The 23,051-nt window shown below is 32.9% G+C and overlaps 1 protein-coding gene across 1 annotated transcript; it reads left to right on the top strand.

Moving 5' to 3' along the window:
* Positions 1 to 3,476: 3,476 nt before the first annotated feature.
* Positions 3,477 to 10,211, top strand: LOC133196286 (microsomal glutathione S-transferase 2-like). The gene is made up of 6 exons (XM_061332201.1): positions 3,477 to 3,560; positions 4,591 to 4,690; positions 6,740 to 6,810; positions 6,932 to 6,997; positions 9,532 to 9,547; positions 9,905 to 10,211. The coding sequence occupies exons 1-6, from the start codon at positions 3,494 to 3,496 to the stop codon at positions 10,044 to 10,046; spliced, it is 462 nt and encodes a 153-aa protein (XP_061188185.1). The 5' UTR covers positions 3,477 to 3,493; the 3' UTR covers positions 10,047 to 10,211.
* The last annotated feature ends 12,840 nt before the right edge of the window (positions 10,212 to 23,051 follow it).

Genomic DNA, 23,051 nt, shown 5'->3' with positions numbered 1-23,051 from the left:
ATTAATCTTGAAATTTAGCGATTTCTTTTTTCTTATAGCCTTAGAATATTTTTAAATCTAAAGAGAATCCATAGTGTGCAAGTCCCTCTAAGACACCGCGAGTTACCCCATACCCTGCATATTTAACTTACCCCTTGATCAAGGTATCACACCGGTAATTGTTTTCACTATGTAATTCTATATAGAATAAAAAATCATTAAAAATCAGGTATTCGAATTCATGAAAAAATATTTAGCAGGAAGTGTTAAACGTTACCAGTCACATCAGCTGACACCAAAAAATAGGGTACCTACACGGCATTTTCTGATTTTTTCCATCCGCAAACAGGAATACCCTCAAAACCACGTGTATTCAATGTGTTTATAAACATCCTGTGTGCACCCCAGGAAGTGGCCTCCTATGCCCCGAAAGAAATAGTTCCTGTCAAAAACCTTTAATATTTTACAAAGTACATAAAATATCCTAAGCACAGATACCAAAAATGTAAAAATAGAATAAGGGAAATTAAAAAATTTCTCACAATAAAAAAAATATTTCTTTATTATGTATGGAACTACAATTGAATAAGTTCATTTTGATTGGTCAATTACCGGTGTGATACCTTGAAGGACCTTTGAAGTTGTCAGATTTTTTTCATTTTTGCACCTGAGATTTCTTAAATAACTGTCACTAACATCCTGAAGTCTGGGGTTCTAATTCCCATTATTGCTGGAGATATGATGCATTTATCTCCCTTACTCCAGAGCAGTCAAGAATACACACTGAGCACTCTGACAGAAGTTTTTTGTGCATATTTTGAAGCAGAATTTCAGCCTGGCAACCAATTTTGTATCTGTGGAGAGTATATGCACTGTTCTTCACAACAAACAAAAAATAATTCACAAGTCTGAGACCATTATGCAATTATTACATAACAAAATTGCATTTTACCCTCCTAAGAATAACAGAATTTACAGAAATTGTTAAATATTAGGCTGATAATAAAATCTGCATCTGGTCAATTTATGTTCCAAATAAAGCCTAGGAACTTGTCTACAACCTATGCAGAAGTTTATCTAAAAGCTGTGTTGTAACACAGGGCAGTCCAAATGATATCAGCATCTGGGGAGGTCCTGGACAGCTCTGACACTCCATTAAACTTGCTTTGATGATAAGAAAATGGAGAAAACAATTCAGATGTAATTTATTGTTGTGATTTATGTAACTGGCTTTCTCTGCAGACACAAATTAGCCATGAAATTCCAATTGAACATACATAATTATCCTCTTTTCATTGAATTACTCAGGAATTTCAAAGGTGTTTGATGAATTTGCATGATTAATTCAAGATTACAGCTTTTTGTTTCACCAAATTTACATAAAAATTCAACATTTAAATTTGAAAATATAAATCTTAAACATTTTTATGGATCTTAACACTTTTAAATGTGAATAAATGCAACAAAGAAACTAATATCAGGCCATCCTCCATGATTCTTGGAGGTGGGTTGGTGTACAAAAACTGCTGATAAAATTTATAGGAAGTGACAAAAGAAGAACAGGGCACTTTATTAGCTGAATTATGGTTATTCTGATATTTTGATTGTGTAAATATGTCAAATTTCTTCATCACTTTAATTTGTAATTTATTAATATTTCAGTACATTAATGTGCTTAACAAATCATGCTAAAATAAACATCCTGACTGAGACTTAATTTAAAAGAGAGGGTCAACACCTACATAAAAGTGGTCAATTGATTGGTCAATTACCGGTGTGATACCTTGAGAAGAAGGTAAACATGGCCTATTTACACCCTTCTTACTACGCATTCAAAGGCAACATTTCTCAATATTTGAAATTTTAATTCTTTTCCCCAGACACTCTCCTTCCCATCTATGCCCTAAAATCAGCCCATTCCACCCCGTATACATCCGAAGACATATTTATGAAAAAAAAACAGTGTTTTTATATGGCACTACTTGCAATTGTAAAATTAGTAACCTGTGATACACTTATACTTTCTAACGTCAAAATAAGGGTTACAAATTCAATCATTTATTTTAATTTCCTTTTTATTTTAATTTGTTTATTGTTTACTCGTTTATTTTCTATAATTATATGTTTCATTTTAAACTCGTTATTATTATTGAGCACGTAGAAAATTAAAATCACCCCCCCAACCCCCCCCCCAACCCCCGCAATGAAAGGCCTTATATTGTTCTCTGAAAATAAAGTTTTAAAGCTTTAATTTTAAATCTGAAAAAATGTTGGATCCTTCCCTCAACAGTGCTGACATCATTTGTCTCGCATCACTCTCATGGGTAATATAAAGATTAGCGTTAATTGCGCTTTGATTGAATTCAGTCTAAAGCTACACCGGAGAAAATCAAGAGAATTTCTTCCCATGTTTTGTTGAACAATCAATGTACCCCCTATAAAAAGTACAAATATATTCCAGAACAGAATTGGCGCGAACCATCTTGGGGCGAATCATGCACGGGTGCGAAACATCCCGTTACCGATTTAAGTTCTGGGACCTCGTGCCTCTGTAAAATTAAAAAAAAAAGTCTTGATAAAACTTGCGTAATCAAATTTATACTAGCTATTAGTCTCTGGTATTTCTCAATCATGTCATTTTTAACTTTATTATCCCCCTTTCCTCCAATTTGAAATTCTGGGTCTGCTAAGATAGAAATAATAATTATTAAATTGTTCAATCATGATAATGATATCAATGATACTAAAATGTAAATGTTGAGATATTCTTTAATTGGAGAAATTAATTTGCTCAGGGGACCCTTTGTCTCCAAAACCCTTAAACTGTGAAACTCCACGATGGTTACAGTGTTGTAATGTAATTCTTATATTAACGCTTTACCATTAAGCTCATTTTTCCAACCTTTAAACCCATTTAATTATCTAAATTAAATCAATAGAATGAAAGCTAGAAAGCAGATAGATATTCCCAAAAATAAATTTGCCTCTCGCTAAAAAATCCACTTATACGGTAGTAAATAAATACAAGAATTGTGGATGTAAAGATAAGTAAACTGACATATACATAATGATGTCCATGAAACATTTTATCCCCCCCCCCCATGTGGTAGTTATGTGTCCTCAAAATGTATCTGTAGTGCATTGAACTAATATAAAATAATTATCATTACATGAAAACGAAGAAATTTCTGTATTTCTTTAGTAAATACCCTAAGATGATTTGTCTCTGAACTGCAGCTGTACAAATGGATACAATTCTTTCATTTTCACTTCTTTTGGTTTTCATTGAGCATGAAATGATGATTCTTGTGTACTTTGGTCGAAGAGTATTCACTCTTATTTACATTTACGAGACCTTTTCTCGTAATTACGTGACCTTTTCTACATGCTCTGTCATTAAAGTATAACTTTGAACTGTTGAACATTTTAAATGCATGACCACCCCCCCCCCCCATGATATCTGATAATTTATGTTACCTATGGGCCTTCGTACCAAAACATCATATCTCGGATCATGCCGGTGGAGCTCAGGGATATTGTCCTCTTGGGAGGGGTTAGTGTGGCACATGCCTGGCAATTGTGTACGTATTCACAAGATTTTTGATATCACAGGGGCCTGTCACGAACAATCTTTCTACTTTCTTTTTGACCACCCCTACACTATAAAATACGTGTATTTAACAGTAGGGTAAGAAGATTAATGTGACGACCCCCTGTGATGATATGTCATTTACAAGATTTAGTCTAACTAGATGTACATACTTGGCTGCTGTAAAATGCAGACAGACAGACAATAAAAGCTACATTCAAGAATATAATAACCAATGACCGCTTGGCCCAGTTCATTATAATATTAAATTTATTATATATATATATATATATATATATATATATATATATATATATATATATATATATATATATATATATATATATATATATATATATAAATTTGAATTTGAACTAAAAAGAGATTGCTTGTAGTTTTAAAAGAGCTAGGTGACTGTAAAATTTAAATGACTTTCAAAAACTACAAAGTAAAATAAAGTTCTATTTTCTAACCCAGGAGATACAGTATGGAGACAAATGAGTGAAATATTTATAAATTTTATGTCGTTCCCTTTATCTCATACGTATGGATGATACTACCCATGAGATAAACCTATGCTTTATCCACACGAGGTGCTTTATCAATAGAGCTTTTAGCAATGCGTTGTTTACCAGGTGTATTTAAAAAAAAAAAAACAGGTTTGCACCAAGAGCACACGATTGACATCACAGTTACGTCATTAGTGGTCGAGTCATACCGTTTAGGTTTGAAAATTAGTTAAAGACTATAATACGAATATTTGGAATAAATCAGTCACAAATGTAAATATAAGTAATAATTAAGATACATGTATCATTTTTATTCTTTAAACATTTATTGTCACAGTGATAGTTATAAATGGGTTGGTACGTGATCAAGTCTACCACAAAGCCCTTTGGGCTTTATGGGATTTGATCACATGACCAAACCGTATTTATATTCCGAAAATTGTTTAAAAACATAATTTATTTCTTAAAAGATGTTTGCATTTATATTGTTTGAGATGTATTGTGCTTTCACAGCTAGATTTGCAAGAAGAGTTGGTGCTGCAAGAGGCAAGTTTAAGGTGAATTTTCCAGCAACAACCGGTAATGAAGACTTTGAAAGATATTACAGGGCTCAGTAAGTACAGCTTAATTGTTTTTTAGTTGCATAGATGCTTGCTGTGGCGCATCCAGAAATTTCAGAACGGAGGTGTGGGGGTTCAGGTTCAGTTGGTGGTCTGGATTGAAGCCCAATGGGTCCAGAGTGAAGCATTGGTAGGGATCGCAGGGGGTGACGCACATTAATTGTGTGACAAAATAAGACATTTATAATTAAGTGTTTTGGACATGTATATTTTTCTATTTTTGAATTTAATTCTGGTTATAACAGGTATTTGATCGAATAAAAAAAATACTCTATATTATATAAAATTGGGTTGCCTACGTCACAAAAACGTAATGATCCGCCTGACGTTGTACAATTTGAAGTCATTGGCAATCATCTTTATTCTTACACTAAATGAATGAAAATTTGTGGTTAATAAAGCGTAAACTGCCCCAATCCAGTTTATACCGTATAAAATAGGTAGCTATTAAATTCATTCCTTGAATAAATGTTTAGTTTACATTTGTGACATTAATATTATGTTAGGGTCGGGGGACGGGGGGGGGGGGGGGGTGAGTTCTGTCCAAGAAAGACTTACATATTTTAGTGTGCTGGACAAGTATGATACGTATTTTGTATTTCTGAATAAATATTTGGTTTAAATTTGTCATGTTAATATTATTTTACAACACAATGGCTGCGTGACAAAGCAAACTCGTACTAGTTAACTGATGTGCTTTATCCATGACAACACCAACAAACTTTGTGCATCCGATTCCATTTTTTTTTCACAAATCACTTTGACCTGATGCAAGGAATAATAAAAGATTTAAGCTGGGCATTTACTGAAGGAAATGATATTTTAAAAAATTGCAAAAGTTGTCTGTTTCTATGGTAACTTGGGTTGATGATTATCATCTCTGAGTTTATTAAGAGTGTCCAAGCCATCTGCATGAACCTCCACGGACAAAATTATAAGTGCATGGGCAATAACCATGGGCGGATACAGGATTTGTGATTAGGGGGGGCGTGGATAACTTTGTTCAGGCAGGGGGTCTGGCGGCCGCCTTAAGGCCCCCAGTGAGTCCAGGGCGATGCTCTGGTGGGGGCCCAGGGGGCGAAGCCCCCGGAAGCTCCTGGGTTTTCGTGTATTTTAAGAGTAAAACCAGGCACAATAATAGGGGTATTGGTTAGTTTATATGTACCAAAGTTTGGCATTATTAATACTAGTCATATCGTACTTTGAATAGAGGGGGCCCAGGGGGCGAAGCCCCCGGAAGCTCCTGGGTTTTCGTGTATTTTAAGAGTAAAACCAGGCACAAAAATAGCGGTATTGGTTTGTTATATACCAAAGTATGGCATTATTGATATTAGTCATATCATACTCTGAAAATTTTAGGGGGGGCGTGCGCCCCCCACGCCCCCCTTAAATCCGCCAGTGATAACAATAATTGTTTTACCTTTTAAAATTGTTTCCTCCATAGAGTCTTATATTTCCAATGTTTTACCGAGCGGTCTAAAAATTCGATGTTGGACCGCGGTCTGTGGAATGTTTGACCAGGTGATGACATGTTGGACGGGTATTGCGTTTTTACGTGAAACTTTTATCTTCAACATAGCTAGCGGGATCAACTGTACCCATGCAATATATATGCAATATATATATATCAGAATTTTGTCATCTTTATCGCAAAACATGGAAGCCAGTGCAAGATACGTCTTAATAAAAAGTAAAACTTATAGCAAACTACGTATTGACTGGGTTCTCGGGCAGAAAGCGTATTTTGTAGAACCTTTTACTCAAACCATTGCAAAAACATTCACGGGCAAAATTATTGGTGGCGAAAAAACAATATGCCGCCCCGACTTCGTTCATGGTGACGTTATACGATATATATGATATATATATAAAATTATTTTGCAGAGGGTTGTATTTTTTGTTAATGTAATAAGAAAAAGTGCTTGTTTTAGAACAAACTTTTTAACGAAACACAGCTTATTTTGATAACTTAACAAATCACATATATAGTCTTCAAGATTTACAATTATTTAATTATATCCATTTCATACTTTTTTTTCAAGAATGAACACTTTGGAATTCTTCCCCATATTTTCCACTACTCTATGGATGGGTGGACTGTTTTTCCATCAAGGTAAATTTTTCCGAGATGGCAGCATACTTTACAGACTCGTATACATTTATCATTATAGTTTGGATTTTATTACAATACTCTTCACCTTCTTGTCAACTCTGATGGTGTATTCTATTTACAGTACCTGCTGCTATTGCTGGGGTTGTGTATATATATGCAAGACAGAAGTATTTCAATGGCTACATTACAGTCCCTGAAACGTTCTACTTTCCCACTTGAACGGTGAGCGAACGCTGAACGAACGGTGAACGAACGCTGAACGAACGCAGAGCGAACGGTGAGTGAACGATGTGTGAACGCTGAACGCAACTTGGTGAACGATGTGTGAACGGTGAACGGTGAGCGAACGCAGAACGCGAACGGAGCGCAAACGCGAGCGCAAAGTGAACGGTGAACGAACGGTGAACGCAAGATGAACGATTTATTCGGAATGCCTCTGATCTTTTCCTTGCATTGAAACTATTCTATTGTGTTCTAATGCATGGTGCTAAAAAAAAATAAATAAAAAATAAATAAATAAACAAATCAATGAAAATTGACCTAAGAAAGACGATACACGCACATTAAGTAAAATTATTAATTTAAGTTTCTTGAAATATTTTCTGCACGTATGTACGATGTTTAAATTCAACTTTTTAATAACACGATTTTTATCGCTGTAAAACATTGTAATTGTTAACGAACGCTCTAGTATAACAGATGAAATTAATCTAGTTGTAAAATAAATATGTTTATTTTTATTTGATATATAAAGCCATTGCAAATAATGTGGATTTTAGAAGAGAAAACTACGGACTTATAGAATGAATTACAACGGCTGTGACAACCATACAAGGGATTCCGTGTAAAATAATGAGAAAAAAAATTTACAAAGGTATGTGGACCTATTGCATAAATACACTCGTATTTTAAAATCTTAATGCAATAATATATTTATGTGTCAGTTTTATTTTTTTATGATGATTTATTGAGCGGACTTCTACATGTATCTGTAGACATTTCCCGGCCGTGATTATACTCGGACAAGATGATACAAAGAGGCAATCATATTATTTGTTATATATTAAATTTTCACAACTTGATATTTAAGTAATATGTTGGTATAGTTTTTATTAAACAGACAAATGAGAGAGAGAGAGAGAGAGAGAGAGAGATTCGGTTTTAGCCCCCCCCCCTCCTAAAATGTTTGCACCTATATCAAACAAAAATTCTAATTCTTTTCTAAATATATCAGGCAGTGAAAGTATCCATTTTTTTTTTATCAACAAATCCATTTGTTTTACAGTCATAATCGGTTTTTATTTTCCTGCTTCAAGTTCACACGAAGTCCACGTGCTTGACCTGTCAATCAAAATCATTCGACACTGTGCAGGTGTGAAAGTCTCGTCACACCGAAGGCAAAGTGTTAGTATTTCCAAGAAGTTTTAACATTTTTTCTTATCATTTCTAGATCTGATTCCAACATTTCTAAAAAAAAAAATAAAATAAAATAAAATAAATAAATAAATAAAATACATTGGGAAGAAACACTTGGAATGATTAAGCCGCTTGAATTTGAAACATACTCCCTGCCAATTTAAAATACATGTATCACCGCCGGCACATGTATATTTTGAACTACTATTGTTTAATGAATTTGTTTAGATGCATGTTTGTTTTGAGACTGAAATTTATGTGCTGCAAAACACATTAACTTCTTTTTAAATGTTAACTAAAATGTACTGGAAATACTAACTTAGTAACCGATTTAGGAGAAAAGGGGGGGGGGGGCTCTTAATAATATCGAATGACAAACATAAAGTTACGGTGAAAAATATCATTACCGGGGAATCACCTTGGTTATATAAAAGATAATCATGTTATAAAGGCATTTCTCTCTCTCTAATTAAAGACTTTATATATGTAAAGTAGAAAAAAATTCTTTAATGTATTACATTTTAAACAAATATTTTTTTTAACCACACTATCAATTTAATTCGCTCTAAAGATATTTAATTAACTGGATATCCGCAGTACTGTTTATCATTCTCAGAACAAATTCTAACATGTATTTCTGTATTATTTGAAAAAAATGTGATAGAAATAAATATTTTCGTATTTTTGTTGCAGGTGGTAAATTAATTGACTTCGATTACTATCTATCCATTTACGATTTGTCGTCTTTAACATAAAAGCAAAATGTTGCAGTACTTGAAAGTATCAGTATTTTGATCGTATTTAGATTTAATTTTTCAGCATCGTTCTACATCGGTACATACATGTACATGTACATGTACTTATAACAACATTGATTTTCCACATAAATTTTATAAATAACCTAACAGATAAGTTACAATAATAAAAATAAATATTGTAGATAATTTTTTTCCCATGAAATAATGATTTTTTAAACACTGTATGTTATTTATTAAATTCAAAACCTGTAAATCCTTACTTAAAAAAAGATAAGTCCTTTCACTTCGGAGTTCCGAATGACACTGAAGACTGAACGATAAGTGAACGCTGAACGCAAGGTGAACGCAAAATGAGCGAACGAAGAGCGAACGGTGAACGCTTTGTGAACGGTGAACGCGAGCGCACGGTGAACGCTGAACGCAAAACTGTGAACGGAGAGCGAACGGTGAACGCACGGTGAACGAACGGTAAACGCACGCTGAACGAACGGTGAACGAACGGTGAGCGAACGGAAAAATGGGAAAGTAGAACGTTTCAGGGACTGTATCAGTGTCAAAGACAGGTAAATAGTCATATACATATACATGTGGTAATTACTAGTAGTCAATGGCAATATTCATTCCATAAAGAAAAAAGTAACTCAAAAATATTTATAAGAGATTATATGTATGACCATTAAAAGCTGTTTCAATGTTCACAGAGGGTGTTTTTTAACAGATTTTCCCTCCCAAAGCACACACATTTAGTAATATACGTTGCTTGATTTTACATCATCACTTTAATATATATACAATTTTGTATATATTGTGATTACATTAAATCTCTGTGGCTAAGTAATTATAATAAGAGAGGCATGCCATTAAAACTGCGTTATATACAGTTTTCACAATTAAAGTTATTAGTGAGATATTTGTTCCAGGTTGCCAGGATTTAAGCTGAGTGTGAGGAGTATCATTGCCCTCCTGGGAATGTGTGTCTTAGGGTTCAGCCATCTTGCCATTGAGACCTTTACAGGAATCAACATTAGGGAACAATATTTGCAGCAATACCTCAAGTTCTGAGCCATTTAGATGAAGTGACCCATTGTTTATTAAAATGGATTAATCTTAGGGCCACAACAACAAAAAATGTAAACTGAAACAATTTATTAACAAAATATCGTAACTTTTATGTACTGGTTTCATGTTTTTACACATTTTTTTGAAAATAAAGTTATTTTTCTAGAATTTTCTTTGAACCATATATTGCTTTTAAATTGTAAGTGAAAATGTTTAGCAATGTTATTTTCCCCACCAACACAATGCACCCCCAAACAAATTATTTTTACTCTTTGTAACTAAACTGTACAATTGACATGATCTCTCCTTGAACTGTTCAAACATATTTCAGAGCAAAATCATTTACATGTAATTCTTTTCAAAGTTTAATAATATAATATTTTGAAAATAGTAATTATTCTATTTACAGGATGAAACTCTGCAATTCAGTTAACTGAAAGGTCACTGAATAGCAGAACTCAGTCATTCATTTATTTTCCAAGATCATTCAGTTGACTGAATTGTGTTGGTTCATCCTGCAATTTACTTCAGGGTATATAGCTTACTGAGCAGATTACAATGCTCACATTGCATATGAATATAAGACAAAATCTCATATGAATCACATGCAAGTAAGCATCTTATGTGTTTGGTCTAGAGAGAGCTTATGGTTAATTGGTAATGGGCCTCCTTAGGAGAGCTTAACCTCAACATTTTTTCATAAAAATATTGATCAGCTACATATAAAAAATAAAATTATCACACATACAATGTATGCATGTATAATATATCCTTGGTCCAGGTAGTTCCAGGTAATGCTTCAAGTTATTTGAAAACGACAATATACTCATTAGGAAAATACAGCTCAAATGCAGCATTTGTAACATTAGTGGTTGCAATCGTGTATTATTTTGGACCTATAACTATCCCTTTGAACGAAATATATGGAGATAACGAACAGTATTCATTAAACATTACAAAATAGGTGCAGAGCAAACACGGACCTCCAAAACATCAGAGGTGGGATCAGGTGCCATGGAGGAGTGAGCATCCCCTGCCGACCGGTCACACCGCCGTGTGCTCCTTGTCATGATCGGAAAATAACGGAAAAATCCGTCGACAATTCAGTGTGTAAATAATGGCCTAACAATTAATATGAAAAACGTCAGTCAGCATTTGACTCAATGATAAATTGTATTTGCTGACAAGGTCATTGTATCGACCATTGAACTTACGAAATGATGACTTTAAACGAGATTGCTGATTAGGAACTTGTACATACACAACCCCAGCAATGGCAGTAGGTACTGAATAAAAATGCACAAAATACATCTTGCACCTCAATAGTTGTCCCATACTAAGAATCGAGATCAAATAAAGCATCTGGAGAAAAATTGGTAGCAAGCATTCCTACAAGTTTGGTACATTTGGGGCATGAGCAGTAAGTTACTTGTGAATAGACAAGCTCCAAAAGTGCAGCATCCGAAGCATTTCGAAGAAATGTCTCATCCCTATCAATTGATTAATCGAGTGATTCTCAGATCTGATTTTGCTAATGGTTATCTGTAATAATTACTTACCTATACCCTACACATCCCGAAGCCAAAGTAGGTTTTAGGGAAGCAGACGTTGTTGTACAAAGTTGTATAGAGATGAAACAGGATTGGTGCATAATAAATTTGTTGATTTTTCTGATAATCCGCTTATTTCAGGTGATAAATGTTGGGAATGAGTTGAGATGAATAGTTTAGTGTAATTGAAATATACCAGAAAATCAGAGCGCGCCTGTTTAGTATATACGGAAAACTTGCAAGAGCGGGGGTGGATCACATGTAGGTAAGATTAAAAGAAGCAACTGTTCGCGTTAAATAATTGCGATCATAATAAATTACATTCACACATATGTAATGTAAGAAGAAAAACGGGACATTGAAAGCATGGACTGTCAATACCGATTTTTTTATATATATTTTTTTCTTTTACATAAACTATTTAGTTATAGATAAAATGAAAATAAATTCCATATGCAAAATAGAAGAAGAATGTCTGGTAGCAAAATGAGGGATCATATCAAAGAAATGAAAAGCAATTGATGACATGTAAAGAAATTTTAGATAGAAGGTCTATTTTATTTATCCCTATATCTGTAACGCAATTTTGGGCACTTCCGAAGTTGTTGTTTTTGCCTATAAAATTCATCACTTCTAGGTACATGGAGCAATGACTATTAAACGTTCCAGAATGTTTCTATGGGGTCTTGACTACAGTATAGTAAAAAAGTTTGTATCGATCCGAGGTCTGATTTAAAATTTAGACAAATATTCTACTGTAATGTCGCCGTTGCGCTTAGAAAGGGGGGGGGGGGTGGAGTTAGATCTGCCTCATGCTCAGCAATTTTCTTTGGCTATGTTTTGGCGTGAATTTAAGTCAATTATTATTACGCTAAAAATTGAATTATCCGTACTACAGTGTACATATCATCATTTATGCAATAATAGAGTGCATAGCGTATGGTTTCTGCAGTAATATGCTCTGCATGGAAAGTTATGATTTCAATGAGACACATAACGTCACAATATTGATGACGTCACAAAAGTGAGCTGTCATACGTTCTCAGTTGTCAACAAACATTGTAGTGAAGGAAAAGGCAGGAAGATTTTGGTAAGATTATCTGTGATTAATTTAGAAGTATAATTATCGTTTTAGTTTGAGCTGAAATTTAGAACGCATATTTAACTCCAAAATTAGAAATCGATTTTTTTTAGAGTAATCAAGCTCTAAAATTTTGTTTCACTGAAAATATACCAGGGACTGAGGAAGGGGGTATCTATTCAATTTCAGAACATACTTTGTTCTTTTTCTTAGCTGTGCGTTGAAACTTTTTTTTATATTTTAGAAAACAGAGGATAAGTTGCAAATACTGAAATTCGATAAACCGTGGTATGTTATGGTGGAGGACCATGAGATGTGTCAGGTAATTTCAGACTACTTGTATGTCATGTATTCTAACATAAAGACAATGTTTACAAACTTGGAAGGATTTGTGTGGTTAAATGAGGAATGCATGAAATAGATCTGTCATAAATATCCGATCAGCAGTCAGGCATATGTATTAGATTAAGTCAAAAATAAGCGCTCAAATAACTTTGAAGATCTTTTTAATTTTCACTTCATGAAGTTTAATATCAGGCAATCTTAAGTGTATCGCAAATATCGTACAGAATTCGAAAAGCGAAGACTGTAATCTATCGAACACCTCCTAGATATTTTATTGTACTTCACTACAATGCAATCAATCAATAAAATGAAGTCCATTTTTGTTTTACACTATGGTATTGAAAATAAGGTGTAAAATAACATATTTTCTAATATAATTTTATTTTTTGAAAAGTTTTGAAAAACAAACTGGATGGCATATTTTCATTCACATTTTCTTATATGATTGTTCTCTTTCATATGAATCTAAATTAACAATGCAGTAATAATGTCGAATGATTTTTCGACAATTTTTTTCATTGCTGTCTATTATTCTATGCAACGCCTAGTTTGGGTATATGAAAGATTGAAAAAGAGAGAAATCTCGTGTTTGACTGATGAGTGTAAATTTTAAGAGTGATGCAGATAAGCACCAGGAAGGATAAACAGAATATATTCTGATAACAGTACTTAGAGCTAAGTTCTCATCAAAGAACAGTTACTTTTGCTGATTTTTTTTTATTGAAAGACTGATATGGATATATGCGAAACATCCCGAGGAAAATTGGAGTGTCGAGTGAAGTCCTTTAATTGCAAGGCAATTAATTTGGCTTTTAAATAAAAATATAACTGTCCGACATATGTACATGTACAATACATTGCATTGTAATGCTTGATGTACTGTTTAATTAAAACATACTTTTTATTATCAGGCAAAACAGAGAAAAAAAACTTTCCTGTTTGACTGATGAGTGAGTATTTTAAGACTCAAACAAAGCGCCAATGACTTTGTAGAACAATCAAAGACGCTTCTCAATACTGCTTAGCAGTACTTGTTTAATGAGATAAACTCACACTAAGTCCTTTACACGCGACATTACCCGTAACCGTTATTTACTCTGACTTTTAACACATGGTCATTTGTGAATATCTCTCTAACGTTTTACATATAGTATACAAGCTTGTTACTCGTTAGCATTGCTTAAACATTTACATAATATAAAGCAGAAATCAATGATCGTTTTGTCTACGTTGTTCAAAGGGACATAATTTGAGTTATCGAACTTTGAAACAAAACTTACATTATGCAAATTTCCAAATAAACATTCAATCACAAGGACAAATTGTATATAAAAGCTGTCTTTGGAGGGTGGATGGTGGGGTATATTTCTATTACATTGATTTGAGTAAAATAATTGTGCTTGTTTAAATACAAGTAGAATTGCACCATACTGCACTCTGCTGCAATACAATGCGATACATTGTGATGCCGGCCAATCAAAATTAACGTAGTCTTTTTTTTCTTAATTGAATTTAAAAACTGATTGAATACACACACTTTTTTTCATTTTATGCTTTGAAAAAAAAAAAAAGGTTTCAAAAACAGACTAGAGAGCATTTCTTTTATTCTCATGTTCTTAAATATTTGTTTTCTTTGATATGAATCAAAATTTACAATCAATGATTAAGTCGAAGGACTTTCGCAAAGATACGTGTTGCTGTTTTTTTTTTGTTTTTTTTTTTTGTTTTTTTAATCGAATGACTAATTTGGGTATGTGCAAAAGATCCAAATAAAAAGAACACTCTTTTTTGACTGATGAGTGGATTTTTTTTGTTTGCAAGAGAATTTATACTGTTTACCATAATAAGAATTTAACTGCATTTTATTGTACTTCACTACAATGCAATGTCAATCAATAAAATGAAGTCCATTTTTTGTTTTACATTATGTATTGAAAATAAGGTGTAAATTAACATATTTTCTAATATAATTTTATTTTTTAAAAAGTTTTGAAAAACAAACTGGATGGAATATTTTCATTTACATTTTCTTAAATTATTGTTCTCTTTCATATGAATCTAAATTAACAATGCAGTAATAATGTCGAATGGTTTTTTGACAAATTTTTTCATTGTTGTGTATTATTTTATGCAACGCCTAGTTTGGGTATATGAAAGATTGAAAAAGAGAGAAATCTCGTGTTTGACTGATGAGTGTAAATTTTGAGAGTGATGCAGATAAGCACCAGGAAGGATAAACAGAATATATTCTGATAACAGTACTTAGAGCTAAGTTCTCATCAAAGAACAGTTACTTTTGCTGATTTTTTATTGAAAGACTGATATGGATATATGCGAAATATCCCGAGGAAAATTGGAGTGTCGAGTGAAGTCCTTTAATTGCAAGGCAATTAATTTGGCTTTTAAATAAAAATATAACTGCCCTACATGTACAATACATTGCATTGTAATGCTTGATGTACTGTCTAATTAAAGCATACTTGGTCAATTTTTATTATTAGGCAAAACAGTGAAAAAAAAAACTTTCCTGTTTGACTGATGAGTGAGTATTTTGAGACTCAAACAAAGCGCCAATGACTTTGTAGAACAATCAAAGACGCTTTTCAATACTGCTTAGCAGTACTTGTTTAATGAGATAAACTCACACTAAGTCCTTTACACGCGACATTACCCGTAACTGTTATTTACTCTGACTTTAACACATGGTCATTTGTGAATGTCTCTCTAACTTCTTATATATAGTATACAAGCTTGTTACTCGTTAGCATTGCTTAAACATTTACATAATATAAAGCAGAAATCAATGATCGTTTTGTCTACGTTGTTCAAAGGGACATAATTTGAGTTATCGAACTTTGAAACAAAACTTACATTATGCAAATTTCCAAATAAACATTCAATCACATGGACAAATTGTATATAAAAGCTGTCTTTGGAGGGTGGATGGTGGGGTATATTTCTAATACATTGACAAGTAAAATAATTGTGCTTGTTTAAATACAAGTATATTGCACCATACTGCACTCTGCTGCAATACAATGCGATACATTGTGATACCTGCCAAATTGTCCAATCAAAATTAACTTAGTCATTTTTTTTCTAAATTGAATTTAAAAACTGATTGAATACACACACTTTTTTTCATTTTATGCTTTGAAAAAAAAAAAGGTTTCGAAAACAGACTAGAGAGCATTTCTTTTATTCTCATGTTCTTAAATATTTGTTTTCTTTGATATGAATCAAAATATACAATCAATAATTAAGCCGAAGGACTTTCGCAAAGATACGTGTTGCTTTTTTTTTCTTTTTAATCGAATGACTAATTTGGGTATGCGCAAAAGATCCAAAGAAAATGAACACTCTTTTTTGACTGATGAGTGGATTTTTTTTTTTTTTCAAGAGAATTTATACTGTTTACCATAATAAGAATTTAACTGCATTTTATTGTACTTCACTACAATGCAATGTCAATCAATAAAATGAAGTCCATTTTTGTTTTACATTATGATATTGAAAATAAGGTGTAAATTAACATATTTTCTAATATAATTTTTTTTTTTTTTTGAATAAAATTGTAAATCCCTTTTCAATAATGCTTAGCAGTACTTGTTTAGTGAGATAAGCTCACACTAAGTCCTTTACACGCGACATTACCCGTAAAGCTCCAATTTTCGCCGAAAATTATCAAAATAGCGAAGATTAATTAAGTAGATTGTGATTTTTTTTAAACCCCACTCATTTCTGTTTAAAATCTTAAAAATCTCTCAGAAAATTCTGGAAACGCATTTTTATAGGACATGTTTTTAAAAGAAACAGATTATAGCAATTTCTTGTTTTAAAGGTCATAGGAGACAATTACCTGAACATATTGAGTTACATACTGGAATAAGTTCATCTTAGCTGGTAAAATAAGACTGAAATTGTTTTTTGGATTTTTTACGCAAGATAGCTACAGCACAGTCGATCAAAATTACTCAGTCGTGAAAATTCACTTTGACTAACGTTGCTTATCTCCCTTAGCATATGACGTCAGTAAGGCCCAGTCGCTGTTCAAAGCTACGCAATGTTTACAAACTCTCATGTCATTTTGCAGCTTAATTTTAAAGAATATCATAATCATGGCTAAAACCTTGTATAAATATAGATCTTCAAACAGGCCAGTATTCCTTTTTAAAAATTCCATTGCATATTTGCAAGATGTTTGCATGTTTATCAGTCAAAATGTGATCATTTTCATCGTTTAACACTTCGATCTATTGAGAGAAAAATAAAGCGATCGGAAGAGAGAAAGAAGGGAGAGGGAGAATGAGAATGAATTCATTTTTCATAACCAGGGCAGTTGTTTTAATGAAATCATTTATTTACAACCTAGTTTTACTTTCACACAGAGTCCAACTTTAGTGTCAGTATCAGTATATGATTACACTTTTCTTGACAAACGATACGTACCTGCTGTGTAGCATCACACGGCTTAAAAAAAACAAGAAAAAAATTTCTTGTGTTGCTGTTTTATACAATTTAATCAATTCTTATCATTTGACACAGTCTTTAATTCACTTACTGTACAACATCACCACCAATATCCGTTCTCTGGCGCCCCCCTCCCTCTTGTTATTTCTTTGTTTTTGTAATTGAAAGTTCTTTAAAGTTCTTAATCGTGTCATTTTTAAACACACTGCAGATGGGTTAAAAATAACTCTGGCAAAAACTAAACGTAAACTTGTATATATGCGAGTTAGTACAAACGCCGTTTTAACATGTAGACCTATGTATTAAAGAAAAAAAAAGGCAGCTCTAATCTATGAAGAATAAGGATTCTACCAAATGTAGATATTGAATGAATTAGAAATCGACATTTTTTTTTATTTAGTAAAATTTAATACATAAAATACAAAAAAAGGTAGGTATCTTTCCCATCAATATGTTAAAATATTTATCAAAGATCAGTACTTATCATCGTATATAAACCTATTTATATTTCCAGTGTATATTATATTTACGGGGGATTTTTTTCTGTAAAGGATATAATTTCAAAAGTTTTATTACCTGTTAAAAAGATCATTAATATTAAAATTGTAGTCTCGCAAATGATGGATGGATTTGCAAACTGATCACGGACTGTACTGTTTACTACTACATACCGAGTATTTCAAAAATCGATATTGTCGAGTCAAACCGTGACTGAACAAAGTATCGGCATCGTAACAATCTCATTTGCTCTGGGCTCAACATTTCTTCTTTATATATATATATATATATTTTTTTTTAGAAGAATACGGTCATGTCATAAACTCAGGAATTCTATTGCTGTATCGTTTTAACAGCAATATGTGTGTTTCAGATCGGGGAAAACGAAATTTCAAAACGAAACTGACAATTTGAGTGGCTCGCGCTTATCATGGACTTCAATACCACTGCATGGCCCCCGTGTTTATTTTGGGGATTCACGTTAGGGATATTCCCCACATACGTGTCATATATCTTTCTTTAACAGAATATTATAGGCTTAATCAAAATTTTTATTCTAAGCAGAAAAGGTCACTTTTAATATATTGCTCTATTCTATGTTGCATTATGCGATTTTTCTTGGAATAAAAAAGACCTAACAACTTTTTTGAATGACGATGAAATCCTCTTGGTATGTCGTATATGTGTATAAAACAGGGAAATATTTTTTTGTTTCTAAAGGTTTGATGTAGAGTAAGTAATCGAAGTTGTAGCTTAATTTAAGCGTAATTTTATATAGAATATTCATCAGGATCATCCTCCGATAAAAGGCTCCAGTTTTGAGTTGCCGTGCCTTATTAACGACTCGCTCAAACTGAATTGACTGAACTACGAAATCAGATAACTCAACCGAAAACATAGACACATTTATATTTACAAAAAAATCTTAAATTAACTAGATAAAATATGGTAGAAATACATTAGTCTAATGCACTGTTTACATCAGTGGGCTCTTGTGACGTCATAAAACCACAAAATCAAGAACGATAAGCGGGTAAGAAAAGTAACAAGTGGAAAATTTTTCACCTTTATTTTTCAGTAGAACAAAGGCCAAAAAATATTACTACTCGTAATTTAACATTCTTTAATATATAGCTTTAGGTTTAAAAAGTGAAATCCTGGTGTTAAGAATCGTTTCCTATGACCTACTGCCAATTTTATCTATAAAACCGGTTCTTCCCTATAACCTTAGAATGGGTCAATCTACACCACGTGTCTTGCATTTAAATCACAATAACATTAGTAGGGGTGATGGAGATAAGATAAAAAGAAGCAACTGCTCGCGTTAAATAATTGAGATCATAATAAATTACATTCACACATATGCAATGTAAGAAGAAAAACGTGTCAGTGAAAGCATGGACCGTTAATACCGAATTTTTATATTTTTTTCTTTAACATAAACTAATTATAGATAAAATTAAAATAAATTCCACATGCAAAATAGAAGAAGAATGTCTGGTTGCAAAATGAGGGATCCTTTCAAAGAAATGAAAAGTCATTGATGACATGTAAAGAAATTTTAGATAGAAGGTCTATTTTGTTTATCCCTATATCTGTAACACAATTTTGGGCACTGTCGAAGTTGTTGTTTTTGCCTATAAAATTCATCATTTCTAGGTACATGGAGCAATGACTACTAAACGTTCCAGAATGTTTCTATGGGGTCTTGACACAGGCACTTGTTTCGGTAATAAATTTTTAACCCATAGTATAATAATAACACTATGGGTTAAAAATTTATTACCGAAACAAGTGCCTGTGGGTCTTGACTACAGTATAGTAAAAAATTTTATAGATCCGAGATCTTATTTAAAATTTTGAGAAATCTACTACTGTAATGTCGCCGTTGCGCTTAGAAAGGGGGGAGGGGGTGGAATTAGATCTACCTCACGCTCAGCAATTTTGCCTTGGCTAAGTTTTGGCGTGAACTGAAGTCAATTATTATTACGCTAAAAATTGAATTACCCGTACTACAGTGTACATACCATTATTTAGGCAATAATAGAGTGCATAGCGTATGGTTTCTGCAGTAATATGCTCTGCATGGAAAGTTATGATTTCAATGAGATACATAACGTCACAATATTGATGACGTCACAAAAGTGAGCTGTCATACGTTCTCAGTTGTCAACAAACATTGTAGTGAAGGAAAAGGCAGGAAGATTTTGGTAAGATTTTCTATGATTTTTATAGACACATAATTATCGTTTTAGTTTGAGCTGAAATTTATAACACAGATTTAACTCCAAAATTAAAGTAATCGATTTTGTTCAGAGTAATCAAGCTCTATAAAATTTTGTTTCACTGAAAATATACCAGGGACTGAGGAAGGGGGTATTTATTCAATTTTAGAACATACTTTGTTCATTTCCTTAGCTGTGCATTGAAACTTTTTTTGTATTTTAGAAAACAGAGGATAAGTTGCAAATACTGAAATTTGATAAACCGTGGTATGTTATGGTGGAGGACCATGAGATGTGTCAGGTAATTTCAGACTACGTGTATGTCATGTATTCTAATATGAGGACAATGTTTACAAATTTGGAAGGATTTGTGTGGTTAAATGAGGAATGCATGAAATAGATCTGTCATAAATATCCGATCAGCAGTCAGGCATATGTATTAGATTAAGTCAAAAATAAGCGCTCAAATAACTTTGAAGATCTTTTTAATTTTCACTTCATGAAGTGTAATATCAGGCCGCCTTAAGTGTATCGCAAATATCGTACAGAATTCGAAAAGCGGAGACTGTTCTATCTATCGAACACCTCCTTAATATTTTATTGTACTGCACTACAATGCAATCAATCAATAAAATGAAGTCCATTTTTGTTTTACATTATGGTATTGAAAATAAGGTGTAAAATAACATATTTTCTAATATAATTTTATTTTTTGAAAAGTTTTGAAAAACAAACTGGATGGAATATTTTTTGCAGTTAATAATGTCGAATGATTTTTCGACAAATTTTTTCATTGCTGTATTTTATTCTATGCAACGCCTAGTTTGGGTATATGAAAGATTGAAAAAGAGAGAAATCTCGTGTTTGACTGATGAGTGTAAATTTTGAGAGTGATGCAGGTAAGCACCAGGAAGGATAAACAGAATTTATTCTGATAACAGTACTTAGAGCTAAGTTCTCATCAAAGAACAGTTACTTTTGCTGATTTTTTTTTTATTGAAAGACTGATATGGATATATGCGAAACATCCCGAGGAAAATTGGAGTGTCGAGTGAAGTCCTTTAATTGCAAGCCAATTAATTTGGCTTTCAATAAAAATATAATTGTCCTACATGTACAATACATTGCATTGTAATGTTTGATGTACTGTCTAATTAAAACATACTTGGTCAATTTTTATTATTAGGCAAAACAGTGAAAAAAAACTTTCCTGTTTGACTGATGAGTGAGTATTTTGAGACTCAAACAAAGCGCCAATGACTTTGTAGAACAATCAAAGACGCTTTTCAATACTGCTTAGCAGTACTTATTTAATGAGATAAACTCACACTAAGTCCTTTACACGCGACATTACCCGTAACCGTTATTTACTCTGACTTTTAACACATGGTCATTTGTGAATATCTCTCTAACGTTTTATATATAGTATACAAGCTTGTTACTCGTTAGCATTGCTTAAATATTTACATAATATAAAGCAGAATTCAATGATCGTTTTGTCTACGTTGTTCAAAGGGACATAATTTGAGTTATCGAACTTTGAAACAAAACTTACATTATGCAAATTTCCAAATAAACATTCAATCACATGGACAAATTGTATATAAAAGCTGTCTTTGGAGGGTGGATGGTGGGGTATATTTCTAATACATTGACAAGTAAAATAATTGTGCTTGTTTAAATACAAGTAGAATTGCACCATACTGCACTCTGCTGCAATATTTTTAGACAACATCTCTAATGACGATGGCCTACTACAGCAAGCAACAAACATCATCTTAAATAAACCAGCTCTCAAGAACAGCATTATAGACAGACTGGCTAATGAAGTTAGGGATCTCAAAGATCGGGTATCGGAACTAGAGAATAGAGTTGACGATCTTGAGCAATACTCCAGAAAAACATGCTTAAAGTTCACTGGAATTCCCGAAATGTCGGATGAGAACACTAAGAATGTAATACTTAACACCATCAACAAATGTGTTTTGAATGAAGGGCAAATTTCATTAAATGTCAATGCTATTAGTACTTCCCATCGTCTTGGACCTCCTCGTCAAGACAGGCCAAGGGACATTATTGTCAGATTTGTACGATACAGCGACAACGCCCTTGTTTATAACAACAAGAGCAACCTAAAGGGCTGGAATGACAACCCTACTAATGGCTACAAAATCTATATCAACGAGGCACTGACTCAAAGAAGGTCCATGTTGTTCGCCAAGACCAGAGAAGCTGTCCGAAATCACCGGGCTAAAGGTTGTTGGACATACGACGGAAAAATCTATATTAAGAAAAACAATGACAAAAAGGCCGTTATTAAAAACATAACTGATTTGGACCGTCTTATAGTTACAAACACTCAGGCAAGGGAGACGATAGATGAGGCTGAGGACGACACACAGGAGGGGTTATATTCATCAGTGGTTAAGGCCACCTCTGTAGGAGCATCAACCAGCTCTCTTTCCGGAAATCAAGGTACGCCCCATGATGAGAATTTAAACGGCTGACCATTTGATCCAACATGTAAAATAAATTTACCAGATGTAATATCGTCTATTTTCTTCATTCACAAATCATAATCATCTAGCAGAATTGTGAGCATAAGCACTTTCTCTATGGCAATCTGCCTAGTAAGACTCTGTTTGCTTAACTTGTTTATCATTCTAAACTAAACCATAACCGTGTTTCGGTTTCAAACCCTTTATTCTCTTTGTACATATATTACTTGTCTTTAATTTTCACTAAAGTCACTTATTTTTGTATATTTCTAGCATTTGCATTGTTTGCTTCTTTTTTGTTACATCGTTTCTTTTTTAATGTTAAAACAAAAAAGTGTGAT

The sequence above is a fragment of the Saccostrea echinata genome, unplaced genomic scaffold (assembly GCF_033153115.1).
Source record: "Saccostrea echinata isolate AGI-Se365-2 ecotype Australia unplaced genomic scaffold, CSIRO_AGI_Sech_v1 ptg000030l, whole genome shotgun sequence".
Lineage (NCBI taxonomy): Eukaryota > Metazoa > Mollusca > Bivalvia > Ostreida > Ostreidae > Saccostrea > Saccostrea echinata.
This window is presented reverse-complemented; position numbering and strand designations above follow the sequence as displayed.

Bases quoted from the DNA above. Each gene is read 5' to 3' on its own strand.
- LOC133196286 (XM_061332201.1), top strand. From the start codon at position 3,494: ATGCCGGTGGAGCTCAGGGATATTGTCCTCTTGGGAGGGGTTAGTGTG. The intron at 3,561-4,590 runs GTACGTATTCAC...GTGCTTTCACAG, and splicing joins GGCACATGCCTGGCAATTGT to CTAGATTTGCAAGAAGAGTT. The intron at 4,691-6,739 runs GTAAGTACAGCT...TTTTTTTTCAAG, and splicing joins GAAAGATATTACAGGGCTCA to AATGAACACTTTGGAATTCT.